Below are 18,699 nucleotides of genomic sequence, written 5' to 3'. Positions count from 1 at the left end.
TTGTTGTGGAAGAAGTTTTTTAATTTGAAAAACAAAACAACGTCAACAAAAATGAGAATATTTCCTAAACAAGACTTACCACTCTGGATGACTCATTTCTTTCATGTTCAACCTGCCATTTCTCAAACTCTTAAAGGCCAATGCTGATCTGCAGGTCTGCATTACAAATATTTAAGTTTTTTTGCCCTTATGATTTTGGTGCCAGAATGATAATGGTTGGTTTGCTGTGCTTGTGTCTAGCCATTAAACACTATGAGCTTTGAAGTAAAACTGTTAGAGCTTTTACTCTTCCCTTCTTTAATTTTAGTCTATATGTGCAGGGATTATAATTGCAGGAGTTTCTTTTTGGTTATGAGGAAAGGTGATTTTTCTTCAATAACAAACTACATTTATTCTTTGAAGTTTGCGGTACTGTCTTCTGATCATTGACTCTAAATCAGTGTGTCTCAGCCGTGGCCCTAATGACATTTAGGGCTGGATGATTCTTTGTTGTGGGGGTTGTCTTATACTTTGTAGGATTTAGCAGCATCCCTGGCCTCTGCTCACTAGGCATGAGTAGCTTGCCCCCTTCCACCACCATTTGTGATAACCAAAAATGTCCACAGACATTGTTTTAAGTGTTTCTTGGTGGGTAAAATCACTCAGAGTTGAGAATCACTGCTGTAAATTCTTAAAGCAGATTTATTGACCACAGTTGTTTGTGAGCTAACCAGAAATAAGATGCTGCAATTCATAATGTTGTGTTTCTGTGAATCCTGAAATATTTTCTTTTATTCTGATGACTATTGTATCATTTCCCTAATCCTGAAAATCGTGCTGCGATTCAGCCCAGAGGAATTGTGCCGGGATGAGCAGAGGCAGTATGTGTACTGCATTTCTGGAATCCATAATAGTTGTTGTTGTTCCTTCTTTTTTTTTTTTTTTTAAGATTTTATTTATTTTTCTGGAAGAGAGAGAGGGAGACTGAGCATAGAGAGAGAGAGAGCACCAGTAGGGAGAGATAGAGAAGCAGGCTCCCGCTGATTAGGGACCCTGATTAGGGAGCCTGACGTGGAGCTCAATCCCAGGATTTGGAATCATGACCTAAGCCAAAGGCAGTTGCATAATCTATTGAACCACCCAGGTGCCCCCATAGTAGTTGTTCTTAATGGACTTGACTCTTAATTGACTTTAATAAACTTGCTAAAAAAAAATGGATGTGAAATCTAGGTTAAAACACATTTGGTATTAGATCTTCAGTTCTAAGTCTTCCAAAGAACGGAAGCAGGTCCTCTTGATTTGATTTACTTTGTAAATTGGATAAAAATTTTGGAAATGTTTGTGGCCTTAGATCACAACTATTTTAGTTTTTGTTGTTACCTCTTGTGTTTAGAGTAGGTTAGGTTGTTTATAAGATTGTCAAGTTTGGATGATAAGCAAGTTCCATTTCTCCACACAACATGGTGCTGTATTCACTTAGCAGAAAGGGTGCTTGCTTATCTTTGTACAACAAGGAAGTGGTGGAGTTGGAATTTGAATTTAGGCTTTTCTGATTGACTCCAAAGCCTTGCTTTTTCCTCTACCAACCCTCTCAAAATTTAATGTGCATAGGAATCATCTGGGGAATTTTGCAGGTTCTGACGTGGTAGGTTTGGGGTAGGCCTGCACTTTTAAGAGAGTTCTAGGTGTGGCCCATGTTGCTAGTATTTGGCTCACACTTTGAGTACTAAAGCTCCATGCTGTGTTCCCGGATTACTAATTTTGCTGTAGATAATCCTCCTGGTGTCTAACCTGCAAAACTGTTAATCTACAACTGAATATTCAAGAACTGGATTTTTCAGTTATTTCTTCTTCATTTTAAGCTATGTGTATTCATTGCTAGAGTTGAGCAGGGAGCTTTGTTCACCTGAACTGACAGAAATGCAGTTCTGTATTAAGTGAATGCTAGGCGTGTTAGGGAAGTGAAATGAAGTACCAAGGTTGTTTGTTGGGTGTGGCTGAGCAAACAGCTGCCATAGTTCCATTAATTGTAAAGTGGACATTATTAACATTTTAACATCTCTGAAATTGGGTGCATCTTAAGATACATGGCATTTTATGGTTGCTGAGGTTGGCATTTGGCTTCTGCTACTTCTGACCACTTTCCTGCTCCCTGGGGATGGAGCCCAGCTGCTGCTATGGTGAGTATTTGATCATCTCTTCCTCCTTGCGCTTCTTTTCACCCTGACCCAGACCTCAGTACTTTGTTCTGTACCTGCTGAATCTGGGCTTGGGAGACCTAGGCTTTAAGCCCAGGGATTTTTTTATACTGGTCTAATATGCTTCAGGGCAAGGTGAATTTCCATGTCTGTCACTGTCTGATATCTGTTCTCTGTAGTAGCAAATCTGTTACATATCCTTTCTTGTCTTGGGAGAAACTCCTCTGTGGCTGAGGCAGAGTCTTAGAAAGGTCTCTGATAAAGTGAACATTCTAAGTGATAAACTATTTTATGTGCTTATTGGGCAGCATTTTTCTTTCTTGACGGTACACAATGCATTTTCCATAGGGCTCTGGTTTGATGAGATTTCTAAATTTAATGTAAGTTTAGTAGAAAAAAGACTGCTTTGGAGTTAGAAGGCACAAGTTGGTGTCTGGCTCTGCCATTTGGCCGTGTACAAGATAAGAATTGGACTGTAGGATCTCCAAGGCTCTTTGAGCTCTGAAGTAATTGGATTCTAAGTGTGTTAGAATGAATTAATTGAAGTATGTGGACTCTAAAAACATAGAAGTGATTCATTTTGAAGAGGGAGAAGTGACAGGTGTGTGAGCTAGGTCTCTAGGGAGAGTAATTCTGATAGAAAAATAGTAGAAAAAGTATTTTAAGCTGAAGAGCCAATATTTGTGAGGCCATAGGAGTACCTTTGAAACCATTCGTAGACTTTTAGACCCTGCATGTAATTCCATTCTTCAAGCGAGGTAGAGCTTCCTCTCAGTTCAAGTAAATTTCTGTTGAAAGTAAGGTGACCCTTTCTGTTTTTCTAAAAAGATGATTCCTCAGGAACTTCTCTTTGTTTTTTTTTTTTTTTGAGACTAAAATGATAGTTCCTTTTTTGTTGGATTAATTAGATATAGATACCATAAAAATAAAATGAACTATTAAAGTACTGAGTATGGTCATCCTCATTTAAGTTTTGGGCAAGTTGAATAATAATAGCTACCACCTATGTTGTAGTAAACTATGCTTATCTAAATTAAAAAAAAAATATAGTGTAGTTCTGTTTGGGCACTAATCTTTGTTTAGAAGAAAATACTGCTTTGTATATGGATCATTTTGGATAGAAATTCTTTGAATTGGGATTTGCTGTGGACACAGCTTTTAGTTTTTCTGAATTAGGTACCCTTTGAAAGAAAAAAAGCTTTTGTATGTGTAGTTAGTACTGCAGGTGGGAATTGCAAAGGTGAGGTAATTAACCTCAACTGGATGGGCTCTCCCTCTCTCTTTTTTAAAATACCAGAAAAGGCCTTAAAATTAGGCATCAGAAATGACACAGACCCAGGGAATTTCTGAGTTGGGTTTTAAAATTTATGAGCAAGCCTGAGGATTCCAGAGCTGGGAATTATAACCTCAGTTCTACTCTGCCACCTTGTGTTCTCTTGGGAAAGTTATTAATTTCCCTAGACTATGTTGCTTATGTAAAATAATCCTCAGCTTTAGCTTGTTTCACAAGAAATTAGCAAATGAATAAAGCTTAAAATATGAAATATTTATACATTTGCTAAATTATAAGGCAGTTTCTTTTTTTAAGATTTTATTTATTCATGAGAGATACAGAGAGAAAGGCAGACATAGGCAGAGGTAGAAACAGGTTCGCTGCTGGGAGCCCTATTCGGGACTCCATCCCAGAACCCCAGGATCACAACCCAAGCCAAAGGCAGATGTTCAACCACTGAGCCACCCAGGTGTCCCTATAAGGCAGTTTCTATTCCTGAAAGGCTTATGCTAGGTTTTACAAGCCGTAGGCAACCAGGCATGATTATTTAGTAAATTCAGTCACAGTCTCCTTTGACCTAAAGGCAGTTTTGGTTTTGCATTCTATAATGCAGCATTGATCGTTAGTGTTTTTCCTTCTTCCTTACAGGTTGTCCGTACTGAGAAGAACAGTTTGAACAATCGATTCTTGCCCTGGAATGAAATTGAGACAGAGGCCATTCTGTCTATTGATGATGATGCTCACCTCCGCCATGATGAAATCATGTTTGGGTTTCGGTGAGCAGCTGATTTTCAATTGAGAAATACCTTTGTTTGCAAATGACAGAAAACTAACTCAAACCTGGATTAGGCAGCAAAAATAATTTCTTGGCTGATAGTTATAGAAACCCTCAGAGTTAAAGGCTGACTCAAGACATAGCTGGATTTTGGGTCTTAGATGATATTAGAGAACTCCATTTCTCTTCATCTTAAGGTTTTGCTTCCTCTTTGTTGCCTTTGATCTTGCAAAGGCTCTTTGTTTGAGACCAGGGAGATGGATTCTGTGATTGACTAGACTAGGATTACCTGCCTGGCCCTGGAGCTGCAAGTACATCATCTTAAAACCACAAACCACATGGACTGAGTGGAGGCCAGGGTAGTTTCCTGAAAGAAATGTGAGGTTTTGTGTTTACAATGTTGGGGAACAGCTCCCAGTCAGGCAGAAACAACATATTAGAGCAATGGAATGGTGCCAGAATCCCGGGGCTTGAAAGATTTAGGAAAAAATGGTGTTAGGTACAAAGAGCCAAGAGAAAAAAAGGGGAGCAGGAGGAAGTTCTGATGATGACAGTGCATGACATTTATTGGACCCATAACTGTGTGCCAGAGACTAGCTGAGCACTTCATGTGATTTATCCTAAAACTTGATTATGTAAGTTGTACTCATCTCCATTTTACATAGGAGTAAATTAAGATCCAGGAGAACAAAACTATGATGCTAGAAAGTAAGTGGCAAAGCTGGAATTCACATGCAGGTTTGTCTGACTCCAGAACCTGGAATCAACCACTAAACTAACTATATTGTTTTCTTGAATCTTAGTAGTTCTTACTGGGGCTTATATATCCCAGTTGAGGGAGCATTACAGTTAAGAAAATGAACTAGATGAGGGCTATTCAGAGTGTGTCATGGAGTGGTAGGCAGGCCATGGACACTTTATTATCTGTCCACAGTGAGGTAAGTATAAAAATTGAGGGTAGGCCTTAGAAACTTTTAAAGCAGTTTGACATTTACTGTGACATCCAAGTTTGTGATCATTTTCTCAAAATTCGTCGGTAGTATTTATTGAATACAATTCAGATGTCCTACAGTTCACTCATTTAAGTGTATCATTCATTGGTTTTTCGTATATTTACAAAGTTATGCAACCATCACCATGATCTTTTTAGAAATCTTCATTACTCCCAAAAGAAATCCTGTGTACCAATAAGTGGTCCCTTCCCATTTCCCTCCAATCTCTCTAAGCCCTAGGTAACCATTAATCTACCTGTGCTCTATACATTTGCTTGTTGTGGACATTGACTATAATTGGTACCATATAATATGTGTGGTTTTGTAACTGGGTCCTTTGACTTAACATAGTGTTTAAAAGGTTCATCCATCTCATAGCATGTGTCAGTACTTCATTTTGTATAGATATACACATTTTGTTGGTCTCTTTATCTGTTGATGGACTTTTGGGTCATTTCTGCTTCTTGGTTATTGAATAATGCTGCTATGAAAATTCATGTACAAGTGTTTGTATTCACATTTCCTTTCTCTTGGAAATATAGGTTGGAGTGGAATTGCTGAATCGTATAGTAACTCTTTAACATTTTGAATAACTGCTAACTTGTTTTCCGCAGAGGCTGCACCATTCTATATTGCCACCAGCAGTATATAAGGATTCTAATTTCTCCATGTCCTTGACAATACTTGCTATTTTTCATTTTTTTATTTATAGAGATTCTACTGTGTGTGAAGTGGTATTTGAATATAGTTTTCATTTGCATTTTCCTAATGACTAATGATATTGAGTATCTTTTCATGTCTCTGGTAACCATTTGTGTATCTTCTTTGAAGAAATGTCTTTTCAGATCCTTTGCCCATTGTTATTTGGGTTGTCTTTTTATTGTTGAGTTGTAAGAATTTCTTAACAATCATTGGAAATTCATGGTTTAGCTTCTGGTATAGAACTGGAGAATTACTTTTGGCTGTACTGCCTAATCTTTTATCACCCTGACTCTTCTCATTTGTTTGGGCATCTCTGATCTAAGAGCTTTTTCTTAACTTTCCAATTTCCTTTTTTCACTTGAATGAGAATGGAGCAGACCTAGATTCAAAAGGAAAAGGCAGCTATAACAAGAACTCTCCCCTCAGGCAAAAAGAATAATATGGGTTTGGCAAACTTCAACTTACGTAGCAAAGAAAGAGGCAGATAGATTCTTCTTTTTTTTTTAAGATTTATTTATTTATTTATTCATGATAGACACACACACACACACACACAGAGAGAGAGAGAGAGAGAGAGAGGGGCAGAGACACAGGCAGAAGGAGAAGCAGGCTCTCCGCTGGGAGCCTGATGCGGTACTCGATCCCGGGACTCTAGGATCACGCCCTGGGCCAAAGGCAGGCACTAAACCGCTGAGCCACCCAGGGATCCCCGAGGAAGATAGATTCTTAACAGACAGGTAAAACACAGGGGCCCCAAGAGAATTGAAAACATATGCTCATATTAAAGCAGTACATGGATGTTCATAGCAACATTATTTATAATAGTCAACAAGTATAATCAACACAGAAGGATAAATATCATATGATTCTTCTTATATGTCAGATCCATGGTGACAGATAGTAGAATGGTGGTTGCTGGGGGCTGGAGGAAGGAGGAATGGGGAATTAGTGTTTCATAGGCACAGAGTTTCAGATTGGGAAGATGAAAAACTTCTGGAGATGGATGGAGGTGATGATTGTACAGTGTGAAAATGTGCTTAATGCCATTGAACTGTGCACTTAAACATGATTAAAATTGTAAATTTATTGCATATATTTTGCCGCACACACACGCAAATCAGTTGTTAAACAAACAAATGAAGTGTAAACAGCCCAAACATCCATCAGCTAATGAATGGATTAAAAAAAAAAAAGGTCGGGATCCCTGGGTGGCGCAGCGGTTTAGCGCCTGCCTTTGGCCCAGGGCGCGATCCTGGAGACCCAGGATCGAATCCCACATCGGGCTCCCAGTGCATGGAGCCTGCTTCTCCCTCTGCCTGTGTCTCTGCCTCTCTCTCTCTCTCTGTGTGACTATCATAAATAAATAAAAAAAATTAAAAAAAAAAAAGGTCAATATATCCATACAACAGAATACTATTTAGCAATAAAAAGGAGTGAAGTACTGATATGAACTACTCTGTGGGTGAATTAGAAAACAGGCTAAGTGATAGAAGCCAGGTGCAAAGGCCACATACTGTTTGATTTTGTTTATATGAAATGTCCGTGTAAGGCAAATTGATGGAGTCAGATAGATGAGTGGTTGCAATGGGCTGGGGACAGAGGGAGATGAGGGCTGAGTGCTAATGGGTATGGGGTTTCTTTCTAGAGTGATGAAAATATTCTGAAATTAGGTAGTGGTGGTGGTTGCACAACTTTGTGAATGTACTAAAACCCACCAATTCAAATGCTTTTTTTTACATTGAGTGAATTTTATGGTATGTGATTTATATCTCATCAAACTTTATTGGGGAAAAAGAAAGAAAGAAAAGACAGCACAAGCTTAAGAGGAGGTATGGGATTATGGTCTGGAAGGTGGGTTTCTCTTCCTGGATCCAAGTATCTCTATTGTCTTGGAGTGAAACGTTCGAATTCTGCAACAGGACGTTGATCTTTTTCTCTGTAATATCATGGCTCTGCTTTATGGGTTTTCTTTTCCAAAGGGAAAACTAACCAAAACCTTTTCCTTTGCCATGGTTTAGTATAGGTTCCTCAATATCTTGTTTTGGAGAGAACGAAAAGTAATATATACTATCATAATATAAGATAAATACAAGAAACAGGGGGCTTAGAAAAGAAACTCTTGTTTTTTAGATAGGAAGCAAAATCTCACCTTATATTTTTTTACACATTTTGAATTATTCATTGCTTTTACACTTTGTTTTTACTGCATTTCAAATCATTTGATTCTTAATGAACTAGAAAGAACTAATATGGACTTTATCATACAAAGAGACATTCTCATCCTTGTTGGTTATACTTCCATGTTTTCTTTCTTACATTAAATGTAATACTTTACATTTATGTACATTATTACATTTACATTAGATGGATGTATACTTTAATATAATGTAATTCCTTAAATATTTACTGCTTTAATCAAAACTGCTTTGCCGAAGTTTTGAAGATCATGAAATCAGCTTTTAATTAAAAATTAACAGTAATAGGGTACCTGGGTGGCTCAGTCAGTTAAGTGTCCAACTCTTTATTTCAACTCAGGTCATAACCTCAGGGTGGTGGGATTGAGCCCTGTATCAGACTCTATGCTCAGTGTGGAGTCTACTTATCCTTCTCTGTCTGCTCTTCCCCCCTTCATGCTCTCTGTAACATAAATAAAATCTTTAGAAAAAATCAACAGTAACATCTTTTGCTTCATTCAGGTAATTCATTAAAAAGTTGTTTTGATCTCACACACTTGCTTAAAAATATGTCTTTATTTAAAATATATAATATTTCGGGGTGCCTGGGTGGCTTATTCAGTTAAGTGTTTGCTTTTGGCTCAGGTCATGATCCTGGTGTCCTGGGATTGAGCCATGCATCCAGCTCCCTATTCAATAGGGAGTCTGCTTCTCTCTCTCCCTCTGCCCCTCCCCACCCTGCTCGTGCTTTCTCTCTCACTCTGCTCTCTCTCTCAAATAAATAAATAAAATCTTTTTAAAAATGTAGTATTTGAAAGGTTAACTTTTTTTTATTAAACTGTACTAATAAGGAAATGTGTGGTAAGTGATGTGTCAAAGTTCATATCACAAAAAGGTTGAATTGATGTACTTATTTCTAAGATGATAATATTTAAATTTGAAATGTAAATAGAAGAATATCACTGACGATTCAGGTTATTCAGTGGAATACTATCTTGATTTCATTATTTCTAAAATTTTCCTTAGTTTTTCAAAGTTTCATTTATCTAGCAAATTTTCTGTTTTGAAGTTTGAGCTATAAAATTACCTTTGAAAATTTCTTCCTATTATAGTGTGTTAGAGGGCCCCTGGGTGGCACAGTATGTTAAGCATTGGACTCTTGGTTTACCCTCAGGTCATGATCTTAGTTAGGATTGTGGGATTGAGCCCTAGGTCAGTTCCGAGCAAGGAGTCTCTCTCCCTCTGCACTCTGTACCTCCCTGTGCTCTCTCTCTAAAGTGAATAAATAAATCTTTAATTTTATTTATTTATTTATTTATTTATTTATTTATTTATTTATTTATTTATTTATTTATGATAGTCACACAGAGAGAGAGAGAGGCAGAGACACAGGCAGAGGGAGAAGCAGGCTCCATGCACCGGGAGCCCGACGTGGGACTCGATCCTGGGTCTTCAGGATTGTGCCCTGGGCCAAAGGCAGGTGCTAAACCGCTGCGCCACCCAGGGATCCCCGAATAAATAAATCTTTAAAAAGATAGTGTGTTGATAGTTAGAACATTAACTCATTTAAGGAACAATTCATTAAAGGTAAAGTATACCAAAGCCTGACCTATAATATGGCATATACATTCAAAATATTTAGTGCAGGGGTGCCCGGGTGGCGCAGCAGTTGAGCATCTGCCTTCAGCTCAGGGTGTGATCCTGGGATCCGGGATCATATACCACATCGGGCTCCCTGTGAGGAGCTTGCTTCTCCCTCTGCCTGTGTCTCTGCTTCTCTCTGTCTCTCTCATGAATAAATAAATATTTTTAAAAAATTTAGTGCAGCACAAATTTGAGTATGATGTTAAGGAATTGATTACATGCAACATTTTTATATGTAAAATTGTAGCATTATTTATAGTTGGTATTTTACTTATTTTTTTTAAAAAGATTTATCTATTTTAGAGTGCATGCACATGAGCGGGGGAGGGGGAGAGGGGGAGGAAGAGAAGCAGATTTCCTGCTGAGTGTGGAGCCCATTCAGCTAGATCTGAGATCATGACTTGAGCCAAAATCAAGAGTCAGACACTTAACCAACTGAGCCACCAGTGTGTCCCTATAGTCAATATTTTAAAATGCCTAACTTACTTCTTTTCTCTTCCTTCCTTCCTTCCTTCCTTCCTTCCTTCCTTCCTTTCTTTCTTTCTTTCTTTCTTTCTTTCTTTCTTTCTTTCTTTCTCTTTCTTTCTTTCTTTCTTTCTTTCTTTCTTTCTTTCTTTCTTTCTTTCTTTTTCTTTCTTTCTTTCTTTTTCTTTCTTTTCTTTCTTTTCTTTTTTTTCTCTTTCTTTCTTTCTTTCTTTCTTTCTTTCTTTCCTTCCTTCCTTCCTTCCTTCCTTCCTTCCTTCCTTCCTTCTTTCTTCTTTCCTTCTTTCTTTCTTTCTTTCTTTCTTTCTTTCTTTCTTTCTTTCTTTCTTTCTTTCTTTCTTTCTTTCTTTCTTTCTTTCTATTTTACTTATTTGTTTGGGCGGGGGGGTGGAGAGTACAACTATGGGGAGTGGCAGGCAGAGGGAGAGGGAGAAGCAGGCTCCCAGCTGAGCAGGGAGCCCAATATGAGGCTCAATCCCAGGACTCTCAGATCATGACTTGAGCCAACAACAGATGCCCAATTGACTGAGTCACCCAGGTGCCCCTTAAATGCCTAACTTTCAAATATCCACTGAGGCCATACTATCTAAAACTACTGATGTACTGTCCCAGGAATTTAAGCCTTTATCTGAGTTTATCTCATACCAGTACTACTACTACTTTTTTTTTTTTAATATCGGTACTTCCATATTGATTTTTCCTTATTATTTAATAAATAATGTCCAGTTGACTGTGTAATGGTTGACAGCCCTTAACAAATTAGATATGTTATCTTTTGATATCATGTAGCCAATGAGATTCTGGCTTATTGAGAATTTATTACATTATTGATAGCAACCAAATCAGATGATTGAAATATTGTTTCCTATTCTGCTGCTTGAGGACTAGTAGGAGCAATAGGCATTTGAAGAGATAAGCATTTTTAGGAATATTGATAATATTTGTATATCCCAGTGGTATTTATTAGCAATTCTTACATTCTATAAATATCAAAATATATTGAAAACATCTTACAGCTTTTAGGTTAGTCATTTGGAGTTATTTTTAGGAAGTAAGTTAGGGCTCAGGTAGGACTTGGGTAGGAGATGCCAGAAGGCCCATGAAGAAGGCAGTTATATTGTGATACAAGTTGTGGTTTCTCATCTATAGGATTCAATTAATTGCCTTCAAACTTAATAGGTGAGGAATTCTTTTGGAATGACATCTTTTGTGTTTTATGAATTGAAGTTCTATGTGAGTGATGAGAGTTTCTCGAGCAGTTTATTTTTTTATTTTTATTTTTTAAAAGATTTTATTTATTTATTCATGGGAATAAGAGAGGCAGAGACACAGGCAGAGGGAGAGGCAGGCTCCCCATAGGGAGCCCGATGCAGGACTTGATCCCAGGACCCCAGGATCACGACCTGAGTTGAAAGCAGATGCGCAGCCTCTGAGCCACCCGAGTGCTCCTCTTGAGCAGTTTAAATCTTGTTCTGGAGTGAGCTGGATTAGGGATATAGCAGTTTTTTTTCTTTACAAGACTCCTGAAGCACTTCTTTAGGGCCATAGTGTTCTATAGAGTATAAGTGCTTTCAGCTTTATGATTTTAGCCTGTAAAGTTGGGGAACTGAATTTCTTTGCTCTACCTTATCTATAAATTTGGGGGTGATATAAAAGTTTATCCTGAAAACATGCTGTCTTTTCAATGTATTTTTTTTTTAAAGATTTTACTCACTTGAGAGAGAGAGAGTGCAAGTGTGCACATGAGTGGGGGGAGGGACAGAGGGAGAGGGAGAAGCAGACTCCCCGTTGAGCAGAGCCCAGTGTGGGGCTTGATCCCAGGACCCTGAGATCATGACCTGAGCCAAAGGCACATGCTTAAGTGGCTGAGCTGCCCAGGTGTTCTTCAATTTATTATTTCTTGCATTTATGAATCTTTCATTTGTATGGTCCTGTAGATCACTTTTTTGTTTTTTTTTATTACATTTTTAAATTTAAATTCAATTTGCCAACATATAGTATAATACCCAGTGCTCATTCCATCAAGTTGGATCACTTCTTTTGATGGTACAGGTTTCTGCCTCAGGTCTGCCCAAATCAGGAACTAAGACTGTTGCACCTTACTCCAGGCAACATTCTCCTGTGGTTAACTCAGTGTTCTGCAAGCTTTTTTCTTTTTATGGTGTATCTTCCAGTAAGAGAAAAGTTAAGTATGTAATATACATAAATTATATACAAATCCTATTGTGCTCATTAAAAACAAAACTTTTCAGAAGAAAAATAAAAATAGAAAATAGCACAGAAAAAAATCAAAACTGTTTTGAGAATTAAGATTAAAAATAAATAGAACTAGAAATTGGTATCTTCTTCCTGCTTCTTAGCAGATTGCTGTATGTATGCCATTTTGGAGACTCTTTAGTTATCTCCTTTCCTGTTCTGGCCGATTCTTTCTGTAAAGGCTGGAGAAGTGCTGGCTGCCAGATGTTAGAAGAGCAACAAGCAGATGGATATTAAAGAAGTTACATGTAGCACTGTTTGCTTGTTCTTATCCAGTTTGGCCTGTGATTGATTTACATTATTTAAAAATTTTTAAGAGGAAGAAAGAAATAATAGCCCAAGGGGGCCAGAGCCTGCAAAATAGAAGCAATAATTTCAACTGTTTCTGAACATCTTAGAACTTTGTACTCACACTCAGTGTGCATCTACTTGTGTTTTCTGAGGGTGTGGAGAGAAGCACGGGACCGCATTGTGGGTTTCCCCGGCCGTTACCATGCATGGGACATCCCTCACCAGTCCTGGCTCTACAACTCCAATTACTCCTGTGAGCTGTCCATGGTGCTGACAGGTGCTGCCTTCTTTCACAAGGTAAGAAAATAGTTGGTAAGATTGGTGTGAACTTGGTTAAGAGTGAGCCTTTGTGTGTTGGTGAAATGTTGCCCTAAAGTTAGCCCTCCTAATGTTTCTTATATGTCTCTTTTATGTCAGATGTAAGTTATTTCTATTGTTAAAGATTGTATACAAGATGCTCAGAGCAACTCTGGAATACAAAGTTAAGGTGGGAAGGCTCCCTGCACAATTGCATATAGGCTATTAGGGAAATTAGTTTGTCTTTTTGGGTGTTAGTTCTTCTTTTGTAAACTTGAGAGCTTTGGGCTAAAATACTGTTGTTTTACCATTGCCATCTCAGATATGGCCTGGTCAGCAGAAGGCTGGTTCTCTTCTGACTCAGGCTAACCCATCACCATCTCAGACTCCAGCATGAGCCTCTGTTGTGGTTTGGCAAGTTTTGTTTATTCCTTGGAGCTTTCACCATGGCATACATCCCAATTTTTATTGAATATCCAAAATGCAAACCCCTCTAGTCAGTATTTCTCTCCTGTATTGTTATTGCTAAGATTTTTTTTTTTGTGTGTGTGTGTTTTCCTGATTCATCTTTCATCTGGATCTTTTCTGTTCTGTAAAGCAGCCACTGGCCACACATGGATATTGAGTACTTGAAATGAGACTGGTCAGTATTGAGATGGTTGTTAAGTGTAAAGTGCACACCAGACTTTGATATGTTAAAATGCAATTATTTTGGATACACTGGGTTAAATATATTCTAATTAATTTTACTGTGTCTCTTTTTAAAAATGTGGCTAGTCGGGATACCTGGGTGTCTCAGTTCAGTATCTGACTTTGGCTCAAGTCTATCTCAGGGTCCTGGGATCGAGTCCTGTGTTGGGCTCTGCTCTCAGTAGGAGGTCTGCTTGTCTCTCTCCCTCTGCCCTGCTCATGCTTCCTTTGTCTTTCTCACATATAAATTGATAAAATCTTTTAAAAAGATGTGCTATTAGAGAATTTAAAGTGACAGATGTGACTCACATTATATATCTTTTTTTTTTTAAATTATTTATTTATTTATTTATGATAGGCACACAGTGAGAGAGAGAGAGGCAGAGACACAGGCAGAGGGAGAAGCAGGCTCCATGCACCGGGAGCCCGATGTGGGATTCGATCCCGGGTCTCCAGGATCGCGCCCTGGGCCAAAGGCAGGCGCCAAACCGCTGCGCCACCCAGGGATCCCTCACATTATATATCTTAATGTTGCTCTATACCTTCCCTCACAAGTACTTCTTCTGGGCTCTGAAGAATCCCTCTTCTGAGATAGTCAAGTTGCCTGCACCCTCCACTTCACAAATGCCTCCTCTATCTCCTTGATCTGATTAAAATACAACTATTTTCTAAGGCAGTGCTTCCCCCTTACCTTGTTCCTGTATTTCTTCCAGGGACAGTGATTGAGTCTATTTATTTCCCCAGATATGTACTTTGGGGAAGAGAAGGTATTAAAAAACCATTTTTATTGCTTAACGATGACACTTCTAGACAATTCTCAGCTTTCATATAAAATCTAGTTTGAGGCTCATAGCATCTGTCTTTTTGCTGCCATCTAGCAGCCTCCTACCAATTTTTTCCTGGTCATCAAAGATATTGGCACATGGCCCATTCCCCTGATCTCCCCTCCATGCTCTCTCTTATTTTGGTCAATTTCATTGCCCTCATGGAACACTCATGCACCACATGGTTTTCCCCATAAATGTCAGAAGTATCTCAGGCTTCTAGCTTCTGTATTTAGTGCTCTTCTTACTTTGTGTCTCTTCCCTAGATGTTCTCTCATATCTCAAGGTCTTGGCTGAGTACCTCCTATAGGCTGATAATTTCTGTGTCTGTATTCTAGCCTTGTTTGTTCCCTGAAGCCTGTACGCATATACTAATTGATTTCAGAACCTCCCCTGTATGTCCCTCTCGTACTTCAAACTGACATCCCAATTTTCTCCAGTCTTTGTTATATATTTCATATTTCAGATGCTGGCATCTTGTGACCCACCTCAAACAGAGCCTTGAGAGTCATCTTACTAGGGACATTTTGAACCAGCCTAAGAAATCATTACATTTTCAGCTTTTTTTTTCTTTTTAAAACTTAATGTGTGAAGTTGTTATGCTTGTCCCACTCTTGAACCTCACTCTTGTGCTTATTTTCTAAACATGTGTGAGCTTTGGTTAGGATGGGGGGATGCTAGTAGAATTAGGAAGTATCTGGCTGAGAAACCATACCTAACTAGGAGTCCTTTATTTTCACATTGGTCATCTGAGAAAGAGCCACCAATTTCAGCATTGTCTATTCATACCTTGAGAATTTATTGGTCTTCTAAAAAGTCTGCCTGTTCTCAAATTATTTAAAGTTACAATAGCCAGATCCCCTCACTTTCAAGTAATAAATAAATTACTTAGTAGACCTTAGAATTTTTTTTTCCATTTGAAAAACTAGAGCAAAGGTTATAAAGTAGCAGCCTTCAAGTCTGTGGTTTACAGAAATGTTTATTTAGTCCCCCAGTGCTATCCCATACACTGCCAAGTTTTAAACACCAGAGAATTTTACAGAATCATCTGGACCTCAGTAAACATGAAGACCAGGTTGGACTTGGGCATTGTTCCTGCCAGGCACCAATTGGCTTAAGCTGCATAGCCACTGTTCCCTGTAGATAGGCGTGTATTCACTTACTTGCTTCACGACATTTTATTTTTCTTTAAAATGTCACTTACTGAGGCCCCAGCATGGCTTAGTTGGTTGAGCATCTGACTCTTGGTCTTGGCTCAGGTCATGGTCTCAGGGTCCTGGGACCGAGCCCCACAATGAGCTTCACACTTGTCATGGTGTCTGCTTGGGATTCTTTCCCTTCCCCTCTGCTTATCCCTCTGCTCACACTCACTTGCTCTCTCTATCTCTCAAATAAATGAATAAAATCTTGAAAAAAATGTGACTTATTTACTTTACTTACCTTGTTTGGTCCTTGAAAGCAATGAAGTTGGTCATCCTTAATCCAGAGATCAAGTTTTTTTTTTTTTAAGTTTTTTTTTTATTATAAATACCTATCAATAAAAATTTTTAAATGTGTACCACACAGATGTGTATACTTATTTATAAATTAAATTTATATATGTACTACTGTACTTAGGGAAATTTTTATAATGTTGAGATAAAGGTGAAATAAAGTTCCTTTTTTTTTTTTTTTTGAAGATTTTATTTATTCATGAGAGACAGAGGGAGAGAGAGACAGAGAGAGAGAGAGAGGCAGAGACACAGGCAGAGGGAGAAGCAGGCTCCATGCAGGAAGCCTGATGTGGGACTTGATCCCAGGACTCCAGGATCATGCCCTGGGCTGAAGGCAGGTGCTAAACAGCTGAGCCATCCAGGAATCTCCTGAAATAAAGTTTCAAAGTATTCTCACTGAATTCTTAAATTTTAGTGAAAGCAATATGATTGAATATGCTTTATTTATTTAAAGCATTTTTAAAAAAGATTTATTTATTTGAGAGAGAGGGAGAGAGTGCAGAGGAGGAGGAACACAGGGTGAGGGAGAGAGAGAACCCCAGGTAGACTTCCCACCCATCAGGGAGCCTAATGTGGGTCTTGATCTCATGACTCTGAGACCACAGCCGGAGCTGAAACCAAGAGTCAGACGTTTAACTGATTGAGCCACTCGAATGCCCCTAACATTTCAGTTTTGTTTTGTTTTGTTTTGTTTTTTTTCTAAAGATTTTATTTATTTATTCATGAGAGACACAGAGACAGACATAGGCAGAGGGAGAAGCAGGCTCTCCAGGGGGAAGCCCGATGCAGGACTCAATCCCAGGACCCGAGATCATGCTCTGGCCAAAGACAGACGCTCTCAAACACTGAGCCACCCAGGTGTCCCAACATCTTGTTTTAATTACAGTTAGTTAACATACAGTGTTATATTAGTTTCAGGTATATTATTTTTAATTCTGATTTGACACTGTTATGGTAAGTCAGGGCTCTATTTCTAAATTAAACACATTTTGGATAATTGATTTTAGTCACTGTTTCTGTATTGCTGTGCTTATTAAGTCATGATGCTCATCCACTAAATGTGTTCAAATTGGACGAGAATTATCATCTTCTTTATTGCCATTTAATTTTTTTTCAGCAAACTAATGAGAAAGTGTTACTTTTTCTTAGAGTAGGTTTTAAATCCATTGAAACTTCATTTAAAATATTTTAAAACAGCTTACAAAGTTTTTATATGATTTAAAATGTATCAATATGAAGGTGTTTATTGATTTATGGCATCAATCATAATCACATGATGGTGGAAATACTTCTAAATATTTTTTTTCATGATGCTTTCTCCATTTTTATAAAAAAGGCAATTCTTCTTGTTATGTGTACTTTCCCTTGTTGAGTATATGGATTGTGTTCAGTAAATATATTCTCATTACCATACTAATGACAGCACTGGACATTTAAGGGATCAACAAATTGCAATTGTCTGTCTTTTTATAAAAGAAAAATATAATTCATCTTTTAAGTTCACCATCTTTTAAGTTCTTTGCCACAAGATAACCAGCAAACCACTGTGTGGTACAAAGATTTTCTGATCGTTATTTCACTACATAGATTCTAACTATTTAAGGTAATAAAATATATATAAATCAGTTTTATTGGGCACCTCACCTAATCATTCATCAGCAGCAGCATTACAACACATCATAGTTAGTATGTGCCTTGTTTATAGCATTTGTCCATTTCTGTGGCATAAATATTCTTACCATGGTTGATTTCAAGTTATAGACAGGAGTCACTGAACTTGTAGTAGGGAAAGGATGGGGAAGTTCTGTGGTATTTTCACCATATAGATGATAGACATAAATAACCTCAAGATAATAGTAAAATGTAATAAACAATAGTAAAATGAAGCTAAGAAATGGTGTACTTTAGGTATTCATTGGTTATCAATATAACTTGTTTAATTTTAAGTTTATATAATTATATTTTTAATAATGGCTATTTTTCATAAAACCTTATGAAATTCCTAAGCAGTCTCATAAAATTCCTGAAAATTTATCAGTTGACATTCATTGACAGGTGTGAGCCAGCTTTAGCATACCATTTTGTGGGCTTTTCAGGACATTTTAAGAACATAGGCCTTTATTCTGGGTGAGATGAAAAGCTATTGAGGGGTTTGTAGTGACATATTCAATTGGACTTATGTTTGAATATGATCACTCAGCTGTGCATAGAATGGACAGGAGGAGAGAAAATATCGGAGCAGGGAAACTGTTTAAGAAACTATATGAATAATCCAGGCAAGAGATGATGGTGGCTTGGAGCAGGGAGTAGCCAGTGGCAATGATTAAGAAGTGATCAGAATCTAGAATCCGTAAGTGGAAGAACTGAGGGATTGGATGTTTTATGGCTCTATAACCAGTTTTCCCCCTTATTCATCTCTTATTGCCATTGTCACAGATAGAATGCTGTTCAACTAAACCACTGTCCGACCTAATTTGATAAATCATTATATTATTGTAAAATCACTGAGGTACGAAGGACCTCAAAAGCGGGTGATAATGGCAATTTGGATGGGAGGATTCTTTATTGCAGAAGATCTGCCTTATAGGATAGCATTCCTGGCCCCAACTTCCTAAATAAAGGGAGTAG

General features: G+C 37.9%; 1 protein-coding gene across 1 annotated transcript in view; it reads left to right on the top strand.

The window, feature by feature from the left end:
* Nucleotides 1-18,699, top strand: part of EXTL3 (exostosin like glycosyltransferase 3) — a 151,078-nt gene that overhangs the window by 119,225 nt on the left and 13,154 nt on the right. The window contains exons 4-5 of the mRNA XM_035717684.2: nt 4,099-4,226; nt 12,920-13,064. Coding sequence (XP_035573577.1) covers nt 4,099-4,226; nt 12,920-13,064 — 273 coding nt within the window. The remainder of the gene's footprint in view (nt 1-4,098; nt 4,227-12,919; nt 13,065-18,699) is intronic.

Source organism: Canis lupus, chromosome 25, assembly GCF_003254725.2.
Source record: "Canis lupus dingo isolate Sandy chromosome 25, ASM325472v2, whole genome shotgun sequence".
NCBI lineage: Eukaryota > Metazoa > Chordata > Mammalia > Carnivora > Canidae > Canis > Canis lupus.
This window is presented reverse-complemented; position numbering and strand designations above follow the sequence as displayed.